Source organism: Prunus persica, chromosome G5 (genome assembly GCF_000346465.2).
Source record: "Prunus persica cultivar Lovell chromosome G5, Prunus_persica_NCBIv2, whole genome shotgun sequence".
In the NCBI taxonomy this organism is placed as follows: domain Eukaryota; kingdom Viridiplantae; phylum Streptophyta; class Magnoliopsida; order Rosales; family Rosaceae; genus Prunus; species Prunus persica.
In genome coordinates, this window is record NC_034013.1 from 8,473,199 (window position 1) to 8,496,369 (window position 23,171).

General features: G+C 37.4%; 2 protein-coding genes across 2 annotated transcripts; one reads left to right on the forward strand and one right to left on the reverse strand.

Moving 5' to 3' along the window:
- Positions 2,014-2,840, reverse strand: LOC18777251 (ribonuclease S-4). The gene is made up of 2 exons (XM_007209513.2): positions 2,613-2,840; positions 2,014-2,454 (listed from the first exon to the last, which is right to left on the reverse strand). The coding sequence occupies exons 1-2, from the start codon at positions 2,838-2,840 to the stop codon at positions 2,014-2,016; spliced, it is 669 nt and encodes a 222-aa protein (XP_007209575.1).
- LOC18777641 (F-box protein At5g49610) lies at positions 16,341-17,561 on the forward strand. Its single transcript, XM_020564733.1, has one exon. The coding sequence runs from the start codon at positions 16,341-16,343 to the stop codon at positions 17,559-17,561; it is 1,221 nt and encodes a 406-aa protein (XP_020420322.1).

The following is a 23,171-nucleotide window of genomic DNA, read 5'->3' on the forward strand; positions in this document are numbered from 1 at the left end:
GTGCATGCGGTCTTATGTTGTTCTTCTTCCAGAATTCTAAGGGAAGCTGCTTGCTTGAGGCTTACCTCACCACAGAGAAGAAACACAACACAAGGCATGCACTCTTGTCTTTGTGGTTGTAGTACCTACCTAATATACACGTATATTATATATATATATATATATATGTGTGTGTGTGTGTGTGTATATAGTAGCTAGCAGACATGGACGATGGTGTTGTCAGCTAGAATAGGTGAATCTTTGTCTACTTTCTGACTAGGGCTTTTTGAAGAGCGTTGAGGTTAGATCGTTGGTGAATGTTTATTTGGTTTAAGGAAGTGGGTTTTGGGTAGTTGGATTTTAAATGTTGTTGGTTGGATTTGATTCTGGGATTTGGAAAAGGTGAATGTTGTTAGGGTTTTCATGCCAATAAAAACAAGGGGAGAGATAGATAGATTTGGCTAGGTGGGTTTGGGTGAGGTTTTGGATTGTATCTGTTGGATTTGAAGATTTTTTTTATTTATTACTTATAAGGGAAATCTCAATCTAAGACACTACACTGCTCTGCAACAGCAACCAAACAAAGAACCAGAGAGAGAGAGAGAGATGAAATAATTATACTTCAGGTATTCGGTACGGTATGGTACTAATTAGTACCAAATACCTGGTACCGTTACCATACCATACTCCCTTGATACGGTACGGCATCATACCGAATATCTCCTTATCCCAAATGAAATGGTATGAAATTGGTTTGGTACGGTATAGTTAGTGTACGGTTTCGGTATTTCGGCCTTAGATGTCCAACCCTAATTTGCATGCTCTCAGATTTGATATGGGATTGAAAATGCCAAATCCAAGCGGAGCATTGTAGGCCCTCACCATTTTATATGCTCTTTTCATGTTTATTTCAATATGTGAGACTTATGAAACGGAAGGACAGCTACACCAAAACGCAATTGGACAAAGTTCGAGATGAATGAGCAAGTCATATGTTAGAGTGGCTTTGAGTTTGAAGTATTAGCATCCCCCTTCATTTTACATGTTATTTTTTTCAATTATTTTGCTCATATATAGACAAGAATAAATAATATATGGGTGGTTAATCGTTTTATTAGTCCCTGAATTTAGACTCGATTTGCATTTGAGTACCTCAATTTCCAAAATGGTTCCCGTGGTCCTTTAACTTCAGTTTTGTTTGGACAAATGGTCATGTCGTCAATTTTATTAATTTTTTTGTTAAATGCAAGGGAAAAATGGTATTTTTGTATCAAAATTGATTAAAATATGAATAAAAAATTAAAAAAAACTAAAAAAATTCAAATTAAACTATCTCTCTCCCCCTCTATCCCGATTTCTACTCCCCCCAAACTTTATTTTTCTTCATATTTGTTGGTTTTTTATTTTGATTTTATTTTATTGCTATGTTAAAAATATGATTTTTTATTCATTTTTTTGGTTTTAATATAAAAATACCATTTTGCCTATGCATTTAACATAAAATGTTAACAAAATTGACGACATGATCATTTGTCCAAACGAAACTAAAGTTAAAGGACCACGGGAACCATTTTGAAAATTGAGGTACTCAAATGCAAATCAGGTCAAAGTTCAGGGACTAATAAAACGATTGGAAAGATTGTGATTCATGGAAATGTTTAATGTATATTGGGTCTAAAACCTAAATTTACTATGTATATTTCAAGTATGGATATATTTAAATTTATATATGTTTTTTTTATGTGCAATGGCAACACTTCATGATCTGTATTGATATTCTGAGAGTAATCAAGTGAAGTGTAATTTCTAACATATCTATAGTTTTGCACAAACAACTAAAATTAAAAAGTTAAAACATCACTTATAAGATAAATTTATATATAGTTTTGTATTTATAATTATTGTTGAGTGACTGACTTGGAATTATTTGCTAAGGACATCCTCAATATCCATTGTTAGGAACTAATTTTTCACATTTGCAGCTTCGTCAATATCTTTTATTTACTTGTAATACTCTAATTATTATTATTATTATTATTTATAATAGATGTCCGTTCCGCAATTTGTTTGTCTTGCACTTTGATCAGAACAATTCATCCGTTTTTTAGCCGTGTCGTCATAGCAAAGAACAACCTCCCACAACAAATAATCGCCGTTGACTCTATGGCAAAGAAGGAGAGGAGAACTGCGAGTTTCCATTTCAATAGCATTCATAAGCAAAACATCTTTATATGACGTCGCGTTTGTTGGAAAGATTTTGTGGTGCTCAAAAATCTCCTTAATCTTGTTTTCTTCCCACAAATCACATGCTTTTGACAAGTAAGTATTCTGGCTAGAAAACTTGGCACATATACCGTGTTTTTCGTACTCCATCGCCCAAAACCACATATCGTTGTCTTTTCCTTGGGCAACTCTCTGCTCCAGATTTGGCCAGGACTTTTTCATCTTCGATAGCAATGAAGCATTATTTTGCAGCTAATTAATTATAGTATTATAAGATAGAAAGCTATAATTAGATTTAACGATATCAGATCAATCGATCATAAATGAAAACTGTAAATAAAAAGGAATGAATATAAAGTACATTGAAGAAAGAATAAAAAGATTTAAGAAATAAAGAAATATATACGTACCATAGTGCTGCTAAATTTTGAAGCTGATTTGCATGTCAATATCTTGGAGAGGTTGGTTGGCCAGAGGCCGTGAGTAGTGAACTTCTCATATGGAGTGCACCGTTTCCCGACCTTCAAGCATTTCGTCTTCTGCCATTGTAGTACATATTGTAGGTAGTCATACGGTTGCCCATGAGTGGTAATAGCTTGCAGAGAAGCCCCTGCCAATATCTCATATCTTAATGGCATGCTGATGATCTAATATCTCATATATTATGCCTTCTATATATATCTAAATATGCTGCTTAGTTCTCACACACAGACACAGTATTTATACTAGAAGTTGTGATCACTTTTTTGCAGTGGTTCGTTCGAGTCATGGAATACCTACCAAGCCCACATGTACTGCCATTACGCGTGTATGGTGTTAGGCATGACTATATGAGCTATAGTAATCATAACATCCACATGGTCCCCCACACCAAGCTTTGTACAGCAACATGACTTCCTCAGCTCGCACAAAGAGTTTAACAAACCAACCCTCAACAAGTTTTTGCCGCAAAGCTTATTAGATGGACTTTGCAGCTCGTATGATTTATTGTAATAGTTTTTTTAAAAAGGTTTTATATATTTTTTTTGTTGGTATTTTTCTGTTCATCTTAGTTTTTATTTTTTTTTCCATGGTTGAGGGCGGCTGAACCCATCATAGTTTTCTCTTCGCAAGTCTCAAACAGAGTTTTGCTTTTTAGGTTTAAGTAGGTTTTAGTTCTAAGGGCATTTGAATCTTTTTAGGTGACTGTTTGACTACTTTTGAAAGTTTTTATAAAAACTAATATTTATGAAAATGAGGAGTAAATTTTCTCTATTTTTTATAAAAACTCATATGAAAATGTCATATACAAATGTGGCAAGAGTAGCATTATTCATTACAAAAATACCACATTATTATTATTAAACCATATAATACCATATCCAATGTAATATTCTAATTTCATTATTACTAATTTAAAAATATATACCCTTTGCAATGCCCGCATCAATGTTTATATATATACACAACACAATACTATAATTATTACTGAAGCATATGTCAATAGATTGAATGTTATGGACATTTGCTGCGGCTACGTGATCTTGTGGCCTAGCAGCTTATTTCAAAGCCTTGATGAATAAGGCCATATGTCAATAGATTGAATGTTATCTATGCCTGCCGGCCGCTGCAAGAAGAGGCTGCAACGGATTCAAGACAGTCCCATTAAGACGGGCTTCAATAGCATTTAGCTGGTTCTGAATTCGCTAGCTTCTCTCTCTCGAAACCCTTTAAAGAAGGTTGATTGATTGTGGTTGATGACATAAGTGCTTATCAAGATGCATCCATGGATAAAATTTGCTATACATGTGTAAAATTTGCTATACATGTGTAAAATTTGCTATACAAATGGTCCCTGCTATTAGGTTCCGTCAAAAACTCCATTAGTTTGCTGACGTTGCATATATGTATATCACAAAACATTCTTGAGGTTCATACACCTATCACAAATGGTCCTTACGAAATTTTTTAATTTTTTAAATTTAAAATTCATAAATTTTTTGTTTTCTTATAAAAATTTTATGAATTATAATTATTTTAAAACATATATTAAATTTTAAATACATGTGACACTATTATTGTAGTTGTGGGTTCCATATATATGCCACATCAACAAACTAATTAAGTTTTTAAAAAATAATTTAAAATTCATAAAATATTAAAATGAAAAAAATTAAAGGTTTAGAATTCATAAATGGTCCTGAAGATTAAAATCCTTCTATAAGTGGTTTTTTTCATTTATAAATAATTTTAAAAAGAAAATCAAAATTTTATGAATTTTAAATTAAAAAATAAAAAAAATTCGTAAGGACCATTTGTGATAAGTGTGTAAACCTTAGGGATGTTTTGTAATATATATATATGTCACGTTAGCAAACTAACAGAGTTTTTGACAGAACCTAACGGCATGGACCATTTGTTATTGCACATACTAACTTTGGGGACCATAAGTGACACAAAAAAAAAACATTAAGGATGCAATCTGATAATTTCGTAAACCTTAGGGACGTTTTGTGATAATAAGCAGTAAAAAAATATAATCATGCGTGCCATAGGAGTGTGTACAGTTGAACAGCCCTGAAACATTGTCAAGTAAGTAAACCACAAACGGAATGTGAACAAAGAAAACCAGTTTATATACCGCACCAATTCACATATGTACAAACAGAAGCCATTCCATCCATTTGGTTAGGCTCTGAAGGGACTATCCAATTATCTGCTGCAGTCCCGATGAAGCATAGCAATAGAATTCTGTACATGGATTGTTAGATTTTATGTCTTAAAACACTTTAATGTGGTCTTCTAATCATCAAAGGAGATCTAGGTCTTTGTATTCATTAAGAACTTGATTTGGTGTTTTGGTTCTAAGGGAAGTTGTGTTTTACAGAAATCCTTGTTCCAACAGATTCTTTATGTGTAATCGATTAGAGCACCTTATATCACTGCAATTTGGATAGCTCTTGTATTCCTTGATGGGCTAGGAATATTGAGCCAGTGCATATAAATATCAAGTCCCTGCTCAGACGATCAGACCAGCAAAAAGACATTCAAAACCCCATCTAGAATAATAGCTTAAAGGATCATTATGAGTAGAAGAACTTGGTTACGATCAATGTTAGTGTGTTAATATATGCAGCCGATATAGTTTGTTGTGGTATCCAGGGACGGATCCAGGATTTCAGAATGGCGTGGGCTAAATTTAGTTTACATACAAACCTATTGAAAACTCAACGGTACGAGTAAATTTCATTGATAACAAAAACCTATTAAAATCACTAATTATTGATTTTTTTATTTTTTTATATTTTTTTATTTTTGGGGTAAAGGAGAGACGGAATGTCTATGCCTTGTGGGAGTCTAATTTTTTCAGGTGGGGTGTGGGGTTTAGTTCTTTTGTTGGTTAGCCTAATTCTAGTGGGATTAATTAATAATATTTTATTTGAATAGCCTAGTCCTAATGGGAATAGTTAATAATACTTATTTTGATGAAAGTATGTTTGAAATTGAAAGTAATTATGATAAAATTGGTTGCCATTTGCAGCCACTGATTGACGGCAAAGAACCAATATTTTTTTTTCTTTTTTTATTTGTGTGTAATCTGACCTAGGCTAGAGTATTAATTTAACTTTTAAAAAAATAAAAAAAAAGTTACCTGGGCTAGCATGCTAGTGGGTACGTCCCTGGTGGTATCAGAGCTTAGGTTGCCTATTTTAAAACCTACAAAGAAGTTGATCTAAGCATGTTTTAACAATAACATAAAACGATTGAAACAAAACAAAATAATCCGCTCAATACCATGCTGCAAATTAGTTTTGAAGACTGAAAATTGAATGAAGCATGGTTTTGCTTTTTCACTTTTCTATTTATGTAGATCTGTTAAGCATGTTTTCAAATATATGATTTTTGTTATCCATGCTTGAAGGCTAAAGATCAAGGAATCTTGTATTCAAAGGAAACTGATCAAGATTGCACAGAAGATCGATGTAAATGAGAAAAAACCTTCTGTCCACAGAAGTTGGTAGTCTTGTTTACGGAAATCTACTGTGGTTTGATGCAAAACATGAGGTATATGAATTCATGGGGATTTCTTTCTGTCCACACTCAACAGATGTGAGAAATCAATACATAAAAGAAATTCATGTGTCATGTGTTTTGGTGATTACTAAAACATGTTCAATTCTCAACCCACAGGTGTGAATTGATAATGTACAGAAAATGGGGATAGACATCATATTTTATATTTTACATATTTACAGTTAACCATGATTCAATCGAAACACTCACTGGCTCCAACTACACCAAATGGAGAGAGGATTTGGAAATTGCTCTAGGACTGCTAGTCTTTGTGATGGTACTGAAAGAAGATCCACGCCACAACAACCAGCTGCTAATGCCTCAATTGAAGTCAAGGCCAAATATGCCGAACGGAACAAGACAAACAGAATGGCCATTCTCATTATGACAACATCGATCTCACCCTCTGTGAAAGGTGTCATTCCTTCATCTGACAATGCTAAGGCTTTCCTTAAGGGAATTGGAGAAAAGTTTCAAGAATCTAAGAAAGTTGAGATAGGAAACTTGACGGGTCAATTGACAGATTTGAAATATGATGGGGAAGGTTGTGTCAGGGTTCACATAACAAAAATGCTCGGCATTGGAAACAAGTTAAGATCCCTGGATGTGAATGTAGATGAAGCTATGATGGTGATTTTGCAATCAACTCTCTGCCTAGTAGTTTCAAACTTCTCAATAGCACTTACATTGCTCAAAAGGAGATGTGGATTATGAATGATCTAATAGGTATTTGTGTGCAATAGCAACAAGACAACAAGAAAGAGAGGGAACAAAACCATATCAATGCATAACATGATATAAAAGGAAAGCCAAAATCATATGGGAATACCTATACAACAGCAGGGAAAGCAAGAAAACATGAGGAAGAAAAGGAAGGAAAACTTGTTGGATTGAAGTGTTTCTTTTGCAAGAAATTTGGGCACATGAAGAGAGAATGCAGAAGATATAAGAAATGGCTGGAAAAGAACAAGGGTAAACCAGATGCCTCCAAGCAAAGAGAAAAATGATCATAGATCAAATACATTAAGCAGGTAGTATTTCAGTTGGTTTTGTTTTCCTTTTGAGCTAGTTTATGTAGTTTGCATTTTTTCCATAGCAAGGAAGTTAGAATCATTCAGTAGGATTGTAAAATCAAACTTCAACTTGGAGTTTGATAAGTCTGTTTCGATATTCAGCAATAAAATTTGGCAAACAAAGTTTTGATTTTGGCATATCAATTCAACTGCAAGTTTCTAAATAGTAGCATTATCACAAACAGTGAAAGTGGTCACTAGTAAAGAAAACTTTTGACAATTTGGCACTCGTAAAAGCAAGAATATAAAGACTTTTATGAAGCATCCAGAATGATTGAAAGGGAAAAGTTTTCATTGACTAAACAATTTCATACTGGTAGTGTTGGAAATTATATATTATAATATTTAATTTTAATGTGTGAATGAAAACAGTTATTATGTTTAAATATGAAAAATCACATAGCATACAAACCTGATGCAATTCAATTAGAGAAGTTGCATCTTCCCTTTTGCATGGGTGGCGTCAATTAGTGAACAACCACCATTGCTATTCCAAAAAGTCACTTGGGTTCTATATAAACCTAAGCTATATGACATTCCAGAGGAATGTTGATAAGGAGTTTTTCTCCACTCATGCTATGTTAGAGTATCAATCTTCAAGTTTCCTTCCTAAGTGTCTGGAGAGTACAAATATACAATTGGTTTGCCAGATTCTTAAATTGAAGTGCTTCAATTTAGGATTATCGATTGTTGAATCTTGAGAGATAAACGCCTATAGAACTACGAGCACAAGGGTAGGGGCAAAATCTGTCTTTAGGACATTAATTGCAATTCTTGCAAGCCTCAATCGCTAAAGTTGTCAGTATTTCTACACATTTGTGTTTGTTGATTTACATTAATTTCATGTGAATTTGTTCTATATTTGATGGTTACAATTTTGTTGATAATTATTATAATAATATTTTATATTGTTCTGCCAACAGGTAGTTCATATTGGGAAAAGTTACGGGCACACAAAAGAGAAGTATTTAAGGGACTATATGGAAAAGTTCTGAGTTTACTGCAGAAAAAACAGTAAAGGAATACTTAACACAGACATAAATGAGAAGTTTTGTTTTACCAAATGATCGAAGATGTTTTAACAAGACTGGTGTTTCAGAACTCAGAAGAAACTGTTCAAGCCAACTACACATATTGGTATTTCTCTCTCCTACAGAATCAACAAGAAAAGAAGCACTACTATGGACAAATTGCAGTAGACTAAGAATGTTTTAAGTAAAATAAGAGGATCACACAAAAGAAGTACGAGAATGCAATAAGTAATAATGGAGAGGAACAAGTCTCAGAATTATTGGTATTAACTCAGGAGGTGTAAAATTCATCAGTGACTTTACAGAACCAAGGAAATTCGGAAGGTGGAACAAGAAAATTGGTGGACAAAAGTTTCACACAGCAACCAAGATAGTGATGGCACACTGGACCTTTTCATAATTTTGGTAGTCATCTTTGACCTACACCTACACCGAATGAAAGTTAAAACTCTACTTTCTTGAATAAAGAAATAAGGAAATTTATGTTATTTAAGGTGTTTCCATTCAAGAAAGGGGAGAAGAGAGTTTTAAGAAAAGTAGTTAAAAATTAAAGTTAAGTTCAAGATGCTATAGAAATTTTGGTCATATTTATACATGAATATGAGACTCGGTGGGAGGTAAGGGATTGACGAAGAAAAATTGTACTGCGTATACTAAAAAATAATTAGGGTTTAAACTGATATGTTTATTCTTTTATCAAGAAGGAATATATATACTACATAAAGAATGGGTATACAGAGTGGGTACAAATAGAAAATGTGTACAAAATCTCCTAATTCTACTCAAATTAGATAATTACAATAAAATATAAATTCTATTCCTAATAGGAAAAATTTTTATTCTTAATAGGAACGTTGACTCATGCCAACACTCCCCCTCAAGTTGGTGCATAGATATCGGTAATGCCCAACTTGTCAAGTTAGTCTTCAAATCGGCGCTTTGACACGGCATGGGTCAGCATATCTGCTCTGAAGAAGGCACAAAAGGTATAGAAATTAACTTATGCTCCAGCTTCTCCTTAATGAAATGACAATCAACTTCTACATGCTTAGTTTGATCATGTTGCATTGGATTGTTAGCAATTTCAAATGCATACTGATTATCACAATAGAGCTTTGTAGCAGCATCCGGTCTAAACCCAATTTCAGCAAGTAACCACCTCAATCACAGTATTTCACAAACCCCTTGGGCAATCTCTCTGTACTCAGACTCTGCAAAGGACCGAGACACAACATTTTGCTTCTTGCTACGCCACGTAACTAGGTTACCACCAACAAATGTGAAGTAACCAGATGTAAAATGTCTATCTGTAATATTCCTTGCATAATCTGCGTTAGTGTAACCTTCTAGATCCAAGTGGCCATTTTTAAAAAAATAATAAACCTCTCCCAGGAGCAGACTTTAAGTAACTCTAAATATGCATCACAACAGCCATATGATCATCACTAGGGGAATGCATAAATTGGCTAGCAACGCTTACCGCATAGGCAATATCAGGGCGTGTCAATGATAAATAAATAAATCTACTAACCAACTTTTGGTATCTTTCTTTGTTAGTTAGGACCTGATCCACATAAACACCAAGTTTGTGATTCTCAACAATAGGTGTATCAGCTGGTTTACAGTCAAGCATTCCAGTATCTGCTAACAGGTCCATGACATACTTCCTTTGTGAAAGAAATAAGTCATGTTTAGATCGAGTGACTTCCACTCCTAGAAAATATTTCAGACTGCCCAAATCTTTTATCTCAAATTCAGATGCTAAACACTTCTGTAGTTCCTCGATTTTTGCAATATCATCACCAGTCACAATCATATCATCAACATAAATAATCAACAAAGTCACCTTACCAGCCCTATGTTTAATGAATAGAGTATGATCAGTATTGGCTTGTTGATAACGAAACTTCTTCATAGCTGCAATAATTCTGCCAAACCATGCCCGAGGAGACTACTTTAACCCGTACAACGCCTTTTTTAATTTGCACACGGTCCCCGTGTCACCGGTAATGCTATGCCCTAGTGGAAGACTCATGTACACTTCTTCTTCTAGTTCACCATGTAAGAATGCATTTTTTACATCAAATTGACAACAAAACTTTGACAGTATCCATCTGCATTATATTTAACTATAAACACCCATCTGCATCATACAGGCTTCATTCACTTTGGTAGATCAAGAATGTCACGTGTATTATTTTTCTGCAGCGCTCCATTTCAATATTCATGGCTTCAACCCACTTTGGATCATTAAATGCCTCCTCAACACGGGTTGAAATTTTAATACTATCCATTCTGGCCACAATAGCTTTGCACTCAGGAGATAACATGTGATCCATCACATAATGGGCAGTAGCATATCTTGCTTTGCCTTCTGGTGAGTAACGATCAGGTGGAACCCCACGGTTCCGTCTAGGCTGTAAAACATAAGAATTATCAGCAGTATGAATAGAAGCACTTACCTTAGGATTATCCAGGGGAGCTTGATCGGGTACTATTAGAGAAGCTTCATAGGGGGTAATCGGTTCAGTGACAGCAGTGACATTAGTTAAAATAGCAGGTTCAACGGGTGTAGCAGGTTCTGCCGGTGTATCAAGTTCAGCCGGTTCAGTAGGTTTGGTCGGTTCTTCCCTTTGTATCAAACTATCCAATACTACTCCACCTTGTAAATCTAGCCAGCTATGTCCTTTACTACTAGTCTCCCCCTGAAGGACATGCTTGGGTGTGTCAGAGAAGAACATTTCATCCTTAATAAAGGTAACATCTATAAAGACATAGAGACGTTGAGTTGCAGGATGATAGCATCGGTAGCCTTTCTGATGAGGAGAGAAACCCAGAAAGACACAGCGGAGAGCACATGGGTCCAGCTTACTCCTCTGATTCTGATGGTGGTGAACATAGACGACACAACCAAACACCTTTGGAGACAAAGTCAACATAGAAGAGGCAAAAAGATGATGGGTTAGTACCTGCATAGGAGTTTGGAAATCCAAAACTCAAGAAGGTAGACGATTCAAGAGATAGACTGCATAAGTAACATCATCCATCCAGAACCCCTTTGGAACTAATGCACCAAGCAGCAGAGCAAGGGCAGCAGCAAGGATCTGCCCATTTTTACGTTCAGCAACCCCATTCTATTGTGGTGTTTGATGGCAAGTAGTCTCATGGAGTATACCCTTAGTGTGAAAAAAATGGGATAACGCCGAATTAACAAATTCTCCACTGTTATCAGCTCGAAAAACCTTGATAGGAAGTATAAATTAAGTCTAAATCATCTAATAAAAACGCTGAAAAATTTCAACCACATCACTTTTATTTTTCATCCCATATAACCACATCATACGAGTGTAATCATCCACAAATAACACAAACCAGCGAACTCCCAAGGCTGTAGAAATAAGGGAAGGTCCTCGAACATCAGAATGAACTAGATCAAATGGCATAAGCTGTTTATTACAACTTGGAGGGTAGGATACTCGATGACTCTTAGCTAAAATACAAGTCTGACATTGAAAAGCAGACTCGTTGACACCACTAAATAATGCGGGAAACAAATGTCATAAATATCCAAATGAGGCATGACCAAATCGGCAATGTAGCAACCAATTCCGGAGATGCTGAGAAGTTTCGGCACTACCAGCATGAAGAACCCGACTAGTTGCCATATCATCCACATAATAAAGCCCCCCATTTTTAGTACCCCGACCAAAGATCTCCCAAGTCTAGATATCCTGTAGTAAGACAAAATACGGATACATAAGTACAACGCAGTTTAACTGCTCAGTAACTTGCGGCACAGATAATAAATTACTAGACAAAGATGGAACCATGAACACTTTGTCCAATGGTAAAGCAGGTGTCAAGAGTATAGAACCAGCCCCTGTGACAGGAGCAGCAGCATTATTAGCAGTCAGAACATGACCACGATGAGGCGGAAGAGTAGTAGAGAATAAAGCAGAATTATACATTATATGGTCAGTAGCTCCTGAATCAATAATCCAACCTGTATCGCGGGTATCATGGGCATGGAAAGCCTTGCCAAAGTTACCTGGAGGCTGAGGTGTTGGAGTGCTTGAGATTGCGGTCAACGTTGGAGGAGGAGTGGCAGTAAGAGGGCCATGCCTAGTGATGATGTCAGCCATAGAAGTGGGGGCAATAGCCACATGAGCTTTGCTGTCCAGTTGTTCCCTTTTTAAACGCCTCTGCTCCTTCTCCCAATATGGTACTCCATGCAATGCCCAATAGGTGTCGATTGTATGTCTCTTTTCACCATAGTGATCACACTTCAGTTTGTTTTTTTTTTTCTGCAGAAGTCAAGCGACGAGGAGGAACAGCAGAAGAGCCAAACCCTGGAGGCCGAGAAACCAAAGCAGTGTTTTTGGAAGCAAACGCAACAGTATATTCCCCAATCTTGGTGCCGGATCCAAGCATAGTAATCTGGAGTTGAGCCTCTCGATGAACCATAAAAAATACATTTTCAATACTTGGAACTTTATCACTCCATAGAATATCATTGCGGACCTTGTCATAAGTATCATCAAGGCCAGCCAAAAAATCATACACACGATCTGCCAAAACAGCATCCTGAAAAGTCTTTATATCATCAGCACACTTCATCTGAAAAGGACGTCTCTTGTCCAATTCAAGCCAGATTGCCTTAAGTTCGGCAAAATAGGTAGAGACAGGACGACCCTCTTGCTTGAGATGGGTAGCCTAGCATCACAGTTCATAGAGCTAGGATATGTCAGAGCCATCATAAAACATCTGATTAACAGCATCCCAAATTTCCTTAGCAGTAGGTAGAGTATGAAACATATTCAACAAACTGGGTTCCATAGTTCTCAGCATCCAACTTTTCACAACAGCATCAGCAATTTTTCACTTCCTAAATTTCGGGTCTTTGGAATCAGGAGCATTAGTGTCGCCAGTTAGGTAACCCAAGCTGCCTTGTGTAGTAGCATGGAGTTCGATCATTGAAGCCCATACCTCATAATTGGATCCATTCAATTTGAATCCCATAGGTTGGTTGTTGGACGATTCAGTATGAACCGTAACAATACGAGTAGAAGAAGAAGATTCAGTGATATCTAACATGGTGATAGATGGCAGCGGCAGCAAAAGATTAGATGGCGACGACGATAGTAAGAGATATAAGACGGCACATGCTTAGGTGTATAGGCTAGGTGCAGCTGAAATAGGTATTTTTAGGTTAGGGTTTTGATGTTGTAGAGACGGATCAGAACCCGCTTTGATACCAACTAAAAAATAATTAGGATTTAAACTTATATGTTTATTCTTCTCTCAAGGAGGAATATATATACTACATACAGAGTGGGTACAAATAAAAAATATGTACAAAATCTCCTAATTCTACTCAAATTAGATAATTACAATAAAATATAAATTCTATTCAGAATATGAACAAATTCTATTCCTAATAGGAACGTTGACTCATGCCAACACGTATTACTTGTTTCAAGTTTAAAATATTGGAAATTGTACATTCTGATAGTGACTTCAACAAACTGTCGACATCACCAATCTACAATTTCCGAGTCATTGTCAACTTATGAAATCTGTCAAAACTACTAAGACATGCCCAACTTGGTTAACAATGAAGAGTCTTATGTAGCATCTTTTGACAATATGCAATTCAAGTTTACATGATATTAGAAGATTTACTTCAGGATTGTGCAATGAAAAGACAGATAGAGGACTACTGGTTTTAATTGGAGGTTTGTATTGCATAAAGGTACTCAATAATCTTTAGAATTGGAAGTTTGTTTTGTATGTGAGATACTAGTTGATATTAATCCCGTGAAGAACATGCACTAGACAGATTGAAAATACAAAAACAAGTTTTAAGGCCTGGATAACAAGGAAGCTCACTGGGTACAGGCAGCTTATTGGACAGCAAGAAGGAAATCACAAAGGAAATTGTACACAGGTGAGTGGGTATAAATCCTATTTACAGAAGAATATTCCTAAGATTCTCAGAAGTTGATGTCTGGATTATATGTTTGGTTTGGTGGTGGCACAACAAATCTGAAATGTTCAAGAAGGATCATGTATTATATTTCGATATTACAGTTTGAGTTCATGGCATGATGCAAGATTACTTTGCATTCTACAAGACACAATGTTTTTATAACAGTATATTAGACTCAGTATCTATTCGGTTGTAGAATGATAGTAGTTTCCTGGATACAGTTTAGTGATGAGTGAAAGCATTGCACAAGGTTATATATACGATTAGGACAAATCTTGAAGTTTCCATGGTTGGCAATATGAATTATATGCACATGACAAGCTCTTAAGGACTGCAAAGAGAAAGCATTGAGTGTTTTTGCATATTTTTAAAAGGAATACCTGTTTTTTCTAGAGAAATGTTGAAAGAAAGACTCTCCAAGTAGACATTTGTTTTGGTTTTGATAGTTGTCTGCAATAATCTGAAGAAGTATTGGACAGAAACTCATTGCACTTTTCCAAACCAACGACCATGAATTTACTAGACAGTTTGATGCCTAGGATCAGTGGGAGCATTTTTTTTTTGTTTCGATTGGATATTCACAAGAAGGTTGCATATGGTTATTAATAAAGTTTAGTTATTTTAATTGATTGCTTATTTTAAATTTTGACAAATGGATATGATGATACCTATTTTGTGGAATAAGCTAGCTATAAAGAATGCATATGATATCTATTCATGAAAGTGTCAAGACTGTTTTTGCAAGAAGAGATTACAAAATCTCATAAAGAGGACTGAGATGATAATGACATTAAAACACATTTGGAGTAAGTCATGTTCTTCTTTTGGTTTTAATTTGCTGGAGTCTATGTGATAATAAAATATGTATGTGTAATTATAAATATCTTGGGTGACTAAACTCAATCCATCTTGATAGTTCTATGCAGTTTTTTTAATTGTTGACAGGGACTTGTTAAGGAACAATTCAATTCTTTTTGAGTTCAATGACTACACAGAAGTCAAACGAAGGCTTTGATAATTATTTGACCAAGTGGGAGAATGTTAGATGTTTTATGTCTTAAATCACTTTAATGTGGTCTTCTAATTGTCATAGGAGATCTAGGTCTTCGTATTCATTAAGAACTTGATTTGGTGTTTTGGTTTTAAGGGAAGTTGTGTATTACAGAAATCCTTGTTTCAACAGATTCCTTATGTGTAATCGATTAGAGCACCTTAAGCCACTGCAATTTGGATAGCTCTTGTATTCCTAGACGGGCTAGGAATCTTGAGCTAATGCATATAAATATCAAGTCCCTGCTCAGACAATCAGACCAGCAAAAGGGCACTCAAAACCACATCTAGAATAATAGCTTAAAGGATCATTTTGAGTAGAACTTGGTTACTCTCTGTTCAACTATCATGGCAGCACCAATGGCTCACAATCAAGGTTAGTTTTTTAATATATGCAGCCTATATAGTTTACACCAATATCCCAAAATAAGTGCTGTTTTGACTCAGCATCCGTGGCTAGTTGATTTTCAGCCACAAATATACTGTGCCATGTGTTTGGTGCTACAGATTAACAGCAAGTGTGTGGCTATTACATCAGCAATGGCCACCATTCAGATGCAGTGGCTACAACTCGATTTTCTATTTAAACAGGATGAGCTCGTGCCTTGCGCGGCTGGTCCGACCATTTGACACCTCTAAATGGATGGATGAATTACATTCGAACTTGGAGAACCAAGGCTAATTTTGGTTAATTATTGATCTGTGGCTGCCAACCAAAATCATAGATTGAAGAGTGAGTGAAAATTTCTACAGTAAAAATAAAATACAATAAAATGGATGAAAATAAAAAAATTTCGGGATCTATATGACCACAAAAGTAGGGTACGTTCCCTATTTTCTAGTTAGTGTTTGTTTGATGATATGTGGGGCTCAGAGTCAGTTATTTAATCATCTTGACATCGAATTTGTTGTTAATGGTGCTGAGTTTGACTCAAAAATAAAATGATGATGAATGATAGTGTTGATGATCTCCCAGAGGTTTTATTGGTTGAAATAATTTGTCGACTTTCTTGTATTAAGTTGGTTTTTCAATGCAAGTGCGTGTCCAAGCGTTGGTGTGAACTCATCTCTAGTTCTCATTTTGTTGGGCAATATGTACGTCGCCAACGTGATTTGAAAACGCCCATTTTAGGTACAGTAGTTGTAGACAATGGAACATTCTTTCCGGTGGAAAACGAGGATGGTCTGATGAGTTTGCAGCTACCTGTTATTTCAGAAGCCGCACCAGAACAAAAATTATTTGTGGTAGGGGCGTGCAACGACTTAGTTTTGTGCTGCCCAAGCGAACTTGATCAACGTGATTATTACATTTGTAATCCATACACCAAGAAATGGGTTGCTCTTCCTCCCCCTCCTCGAATCCATAATTGCGTAAGCGTAGGGTTCATTTGTGATCCCTACTACAGCTACAACTCATCTTCCACCTTCGATGATGAGGTTTCCATTAATGCTGAATATAGGTGGAGGGTTGTGCGACTACGTCAAGAGTTCTATGTGGACATCTTCTTTTCTGAGACCGGTGAATGGAGGGAGTCCGCTAATGTGGTATGCGGCCTACGAAATTATTTTGATATCATAACTGCTGGCGTTGCTTGCAATGGGAAGTTGTATTTTTCAGGTTCCGATCATGCATCCTCCTATATTCTGGAGTTGGATCCCTTCCAAGATATCAGTAATATCAGTACTACTAATGGCAATCATATTATTGTTGACAAATGTCGGTTCAGTCTGGCACCTCTTGATATGTCGTCTGAAGTGCGGGGATATTCCATTTCGATGTATCGGGTTCTTGGTGCATGTCGAGGGCATTTGCGGGTGACCGAGTTTGTGCTCGGTAATCATTTGAGTGTCTGGGAGTTGGATGCAGGCGATGATATTTTGAAATGGCGTTTGGTGGTCGACAAAGTTCCCTTCTTCCAGATGGATTCTTCCTATCATGATGACGTTTCTATGACGCCTCTAGATGAGGTGGCAAAAACTGCGATAGGTTTCCACCCGACTATCGAGGATACCATCTACGTAGATGCTCACAAAATTGTCAGGTGGAACTTTGGTGCAGGAATGTTTGAGTTAGTTCCAAATCGTCGGGGCTCTAGTTGGTCTCCCAATTACATCCACCCATTTGTGCTCCCGTGGTGGCCCACACCGGTTCCTAGCCTCTAAACTATTCTACTATAGCGAAAAGTGTGTAGAGCTCTAGCTCTGACTCTAGCTTTGATGCATGACCACCTTCCTCCATTCTTTGGTTATTGGATCCTTTGGCTTTGGCTTGTGTTTTCCCTTGATTTATGTGTTCGTATTGGTGCTTCGAGGGTTTCGATTAATAGATTATAGATTGTTATGCTCCAAAATCTAGACACGTGACAGCAACACGTACCTTGAAAATCTCAAAAACACCTAAGTCTCACGTGCTATATTTCCAAAATTCTCAAAATACGTTAAGCCCTTTTATCTAATTAAAAAGGATTGGATCATAGTTTTCAGTGGCCTCGGAAAAGTAAATAAAACATTATACACTACAACACAAAAACTCTTCAATGACGTCTGATTTGCATCATGGAAGGCATTTAATGACGCAGATTAGATGTCGTAACTTGCGTCGTCAAAAGGGGGGGTTCATGGTAGCTTTTTCAAAACACGACGTCTGTTCTGCGTCATGGAATGGGTTTTCAATGACGTGACTAGCGTGTCGTAGAAACTTTTTCAAAATATGACGTCTACTCCGCGTCATCGAATGGGGTTTCAATGAAGCGAAAAACGTGTTGTGGAAATTTTTTCAAAACACGACATCTATTCTGCATCATGGAATGACGTTTCAATGACGCGGATAACGTGTCGTTGAACTTAATGACGTTGATGTGACGTCATTGAAATATTTTTCATGACACGATTTAGATGTCGTATAAATTCTTTTATTTCTTTTAATAAAAATTCTTAATCTTTATATATATATATATTTGTAGAATTACATTCCTAATGGAAATACTTATATTCAACACTTTCGAAAATAATGAGAATACACCATACACAATAATTCCATTAATCTTTTCATAATGAAAATACAGAAAGTGTTGCAAGTGCTGGACCTATCCTCAGGACTATTACATTAATATTTTCGTACTAAAAATAGACCAAGTATTGCAAGTGGTCAACCTTTTTAACAAGGATATTTAACGAAGAAGAAAGTGATAGGAATTAGGAGTTGGAGCTAAAACTGTAAAACAGTTTTGGTTTACAGTTTTGGATAGTTAGTTAGCCACGTGTCAAGTTTTAATTGGGGAATCTGTTACAATCACTGTTGTATCCTCGACGGTGGCTTTATTACCAATTAGAGAGCCATTGTATGTCTTGTTGAGAAATATATATACAGAAAATATAAAAAGAAGTTGATCTAAGCATGTTTTAACAATAACATTAAACGATTGAAACAAAACAAAATAATCCGCTGCATACCATGCTGCAAATTAGTTTTGCAGACTGAAAATTGAATGAAGCATGGTTTTGCTTTTTCACTTTTCTATTTATGTAGATCTGTTAAGCTTGTTTTCAAATATATGATTTTTGTTATCCATGCTTGAAGGCTAAAGATCAAGGTTTCAAGAAATTCTGTATTAACTAGAGCGAGCCACAAAGCATAGTTAATTAAGGAATCTTGTATTCAAAGGAAACCGATCAAGATTGCACAGAAGATCGATGTAAATGAGAAAAAACCTTCTGTCCACAGAAGTTGGTAGTCTTGTTTACGGAAATCTACTGTGGTGTGTGTAGACAAAGAAATTTTGGTGCAACAAATTCCATTGGACGAGAAAATAATTAGGCTTCGGTGGATTAAATCGTGGACCCCGTAATTCGCCCATGTGGCGTGTGACTCATCAAAATCAGATTAGTTGTCAAAAATGACACATGGCGACATCCGACGGATTGCATCAAACGGTTCAAGATGAAGACAAAATTAAAGGAAAGAATCTTCTGTGATTGACTTTGATTTAAATGAAATATTAATCAGGTTAATCAATTGAAGATAATCTGGTTAAATTGCCAGATTATGGGAAGTGATTTAAATCAAATCAAAATCCCATAAAACAAGGTTTTAAATAGGGAAAGTTATTTAGGTCAAGCATCCTACAAGAGCCTATAAATAGGAGGTCTCAAGACGAAAGAAGGGTTCAGAAAAAAAACCTAGCACTCAGAAGAAACAGAAAACTCTCTGCATTCTTCACCCTACTTTGGAAGAGCCACCAAGCACAACAAATATGTGCCGGTTCCTTCACCATAGAAAAATCCCAAACACCAAACAAGCTTCGTGCTACCCGTTTGATCAAGATCAAGTCTCTACGACCCTTGTATCAAACATAAATTTTCTTTAAACACTTTGGAGATCGAATCAGAGGATTCAATACAGAGATTGTAACCCTAAATTTCATTAATACAATATTATTTTATACACGTGTTCTTGTCTCATTTGTCGCAGGAAATTCGTGTTTACAAATTTGGCACGCTCGGTGGGACAATCTCTGCCTCTCATCTCTTTCTCCAGTTCCAAAATCAATCAACACACCAAAAATGATGGCTTCCAAGAAGATTCAATCCGTTCCCACAACGAGAGGCAAAAGCGTGAGCGCCTCCTTCTCAAGCAGAGATTCTGCTGGGGTCGTCACCCGGAGCAAGGCCAAGGCGATATCCGCAACTCAACATGTTACTTCCATACTGACTCAAGCCAAGGCGAAAGATGTTCACCGAAGGCGTGAACCGGTTATCAATTTGGTCTCATTGGGGCAAAAGAAGAATACCTCTCGGGCGGATGAGAGAAACTCTCGGAGTGAAGGGAGGAGTTTTTCGGGTTCGAAGAATTCGAGAGAACGCTCACTCTCGCCTGTTTCAGACGCTGACTCGAGCACAGGCTCATACCATGGATCCCCGCCTGACGATCAACAGAAGAAGCTTACCTCGGCATCCGTAGGTGAGTCTTATTCTATGGCTATGCAGGTCATAGTGACGGGAGCTATGTCTATTGAAGAACAGCTGGCCCATATGAGTGAAGCGATCACCAAACTGACTAAGATGGTCAAGGAGAAGGATGCGCAGATTGCTTCTCTCATCAACAACAAGTGGGAAGTGCATCAGAATAAGGAGCCTGGTCAAGACGCACACAAGAAAGGACCACATCATGAGGCTGAATCCGGCGAGAAAGGATTGGGTCATGAAACAGAGTCGGGTGAGAAGTCGCACAGAAAAGGTGACGCTGCCTCGGTGGGTTCTTTGTCGGTCCAACAACTTCAGGACATGATCGCAAACACCATTAGTGTTCAATACGGAGCACCTTCCCGAGACACGCTCATGTATTCTAAGCCATACACCAGGAGGATAGACAACTTGGGGATGCCAACAGGATATCAACCTCCCAAATTCCAACAGTTCGATGGAAAGGGCAACCCAAAACAACATGTTGCACACTTCGTCGAAACATGCAATAATGCCGGGACAGAGGGTGACCACCTGGTGAAACAATTTGTTCGTTCCTTGAAAGGAAATACATTTGATTGGTATATGGACTTGGAGTTCGATTCCCTTGACAGTTGGGATCAGATGGAGCGAGAATTCTTGAACAGATTCTATAGCACTCGTCGCACTGTGAGTATGATGGAACTCACAAATACCAAGCAATGGAAAGATGAACCTGTCGTCGATTACATCAATCGATGACGCTCGTTAAGCCTAGATTGCAAAGATAGGCTTTTGGAGTTATCGGCAGTTGAGATGTGCATTCAAGGAATGCATTGGGGGTTACTTTACATTCTACAAGGAATTAAACCCCGCACGTTTGAGGAGCTAGCCACTCAAGCCCATGATATGGAGTTGAGTATAGCTAGTCACGGAGGAAAGCATGAGCCCGTCATGGAGCAAAGAAAGGAGAAAGTCTTTGGACAAAAGACAGATAAACCTGTCAAGAAGCCTACCAAGGAAGCAATGACAATAAACACAATCCCCGTCAAAATCTCCACCCGAGACAAGAAGAAAGAAGTCAGAAGGATGGAGCCATCTCGAGAAATGGATAGACGTCGACACACTTTGAAGGAGTTAGAGGAAAAAACGTACCCCTTTCCTGACTCCGATGTCGTAGGTATGCTCGAGGACTTGCTTGAAAAGAAGGTGATCGAATTACCGGAATGTAAGCGGCCTGAAGAGATGAACCGAGTCAACGACCCTAAGTTTTGCAAATACCACCGAATTGTCCGCCATCCGGTAGAGAAGTGCTTTGTGTTGAAGGAGCTAATTATGAACTTGGCTAGGCAAGGAAGGATTGAGTTGGATGTTGACGAAATCGCAGATGTGAATGTTGCCACAATTGTGTTTGGATCCTTCGATCCGGTGCCGCTGCCCGCATTGTCGAAAAGATTGGAATTCCAATCAACAAGGGGCATACACCAGGTGACTGATCCGTGTACAGAAGAAGTGGCGGGCAAACCGAACAATCAAGGTGGTGATGGCTTCGTTGGTGACTCATCTTTCGATGTCAATGAAGGATGGACGCTTGTTATCCGGCGAAAACCTCGTACGAAGCGCATTCCTCAACGACAAAATACTCAATCAAAGAGGGAGGGGCGAAAAAGGAGTTCGCACAAACGCTCTAAAACCAAAACCAGAATAATGGTGAAGAGAGATTCTGGCCAAGAAAGTGGACCACTAATCCAAGAACCACGAATTCCAATTACGCTAGAAGAATACTTTCCCAAAATGTTCTTCGTAAGAGGACTAACGGAGATTGTTTATATGACAACTTGCTATCAAGTAGATGACGAAGATGTCTCGGAAGGAAGATCGGAAACTCATGAAGAGCAAAAGGTCCTGACGCAGGTAGAAGATTCACCATCGCACTTCAATATTGAGGAAGTGGTGGAACTTCCTGAAGCAATACGCATAGCATTGGTAAAGACGTTGATGGATCTCAATATTCATCCAAATCAAATAAGAAAGGCCAAAAAATTAGAGCCTAAGTCTCAAGACCGTGCTATATGTTGTGCGACATGTGCTTCCATCACATTCACCGATGAAGATCTTTTGTTAGGGTCCAAACCACACAACCGTCCGCTTTTTGTGTCCGGGTATGTGCGAGAACAGAAACTTAGTCGCATGCTCGTGGATGGAGGTTCAGCAGTAAACATAATGCCTAAATCCACAATGATAAAGTTAGGCATCACCGTGGACGAATTGTCTCGAAGTCGTCTCATGATTCAAGGCTTCAATCAAGGAGGGCAAAGAGCCATGGGCATGATCAGAATTGAGCTCGTGATAGGTGACTTAAAGTCAAACACCCTATTTCACGTGATTGATGCTAAGACTTCCTACAATCTTCTCTTAAGAAGGCCGTGGGTACATGAAAATGGGATAGTACCTTCAACTTTACATCAATGTTTCAAATTTTACAGAGGTGGAGTGAAGAAAATCCAAGGTGATGTCAAGCCATTTACCGAAGCCGAATCCTATTTCGCCGACGCCAAGTTCTACATCGATGAAGACGTGGCATCTGAAGTTATTCCCGTTGAGGTTCACTCAACTGGCCAGGCTATACCAAGAAAAGATGAGCAGTCAAAGTGCCTTTTCGCTGAAGAAAATAGCGATAACAAACCAAAAAGCACTGCCTTCGGACAAATGGGATCACCACCGATAGATTCACAGAAGGTAGCTATTCCTGTTCTTCGTTATGTCTCATCATCCCGAAGGAAGGAAGGTAAATTCCCATTTGGAGAAGAATTGAAACCAAGGAAGTTAGGG

Bases quoted from the DNA above. Each gene is read 5' to 3' on its own strand.
- LOC18777641 (XM_020564733.1), top strand. From the start codon at position 16,341: ATGATGATGAATGATAGTGTTGATGATCTCCCAGAGGTTTTATTGGTT.
- LOC18777251 (XM_007209513.2), bottom strand. From the start codon at position 2,840: ATGCCATTAAGATATGAGATATTGGCAGGGGCTTCTCTGCAAGCTATT. The intron at 2,455-2,612 runs GTACGTATATAT...ATAATTAATTAG, and splicing joins CAAAATTTAGCAGCACTATG to CTGCAAAATAATGCTTCATT.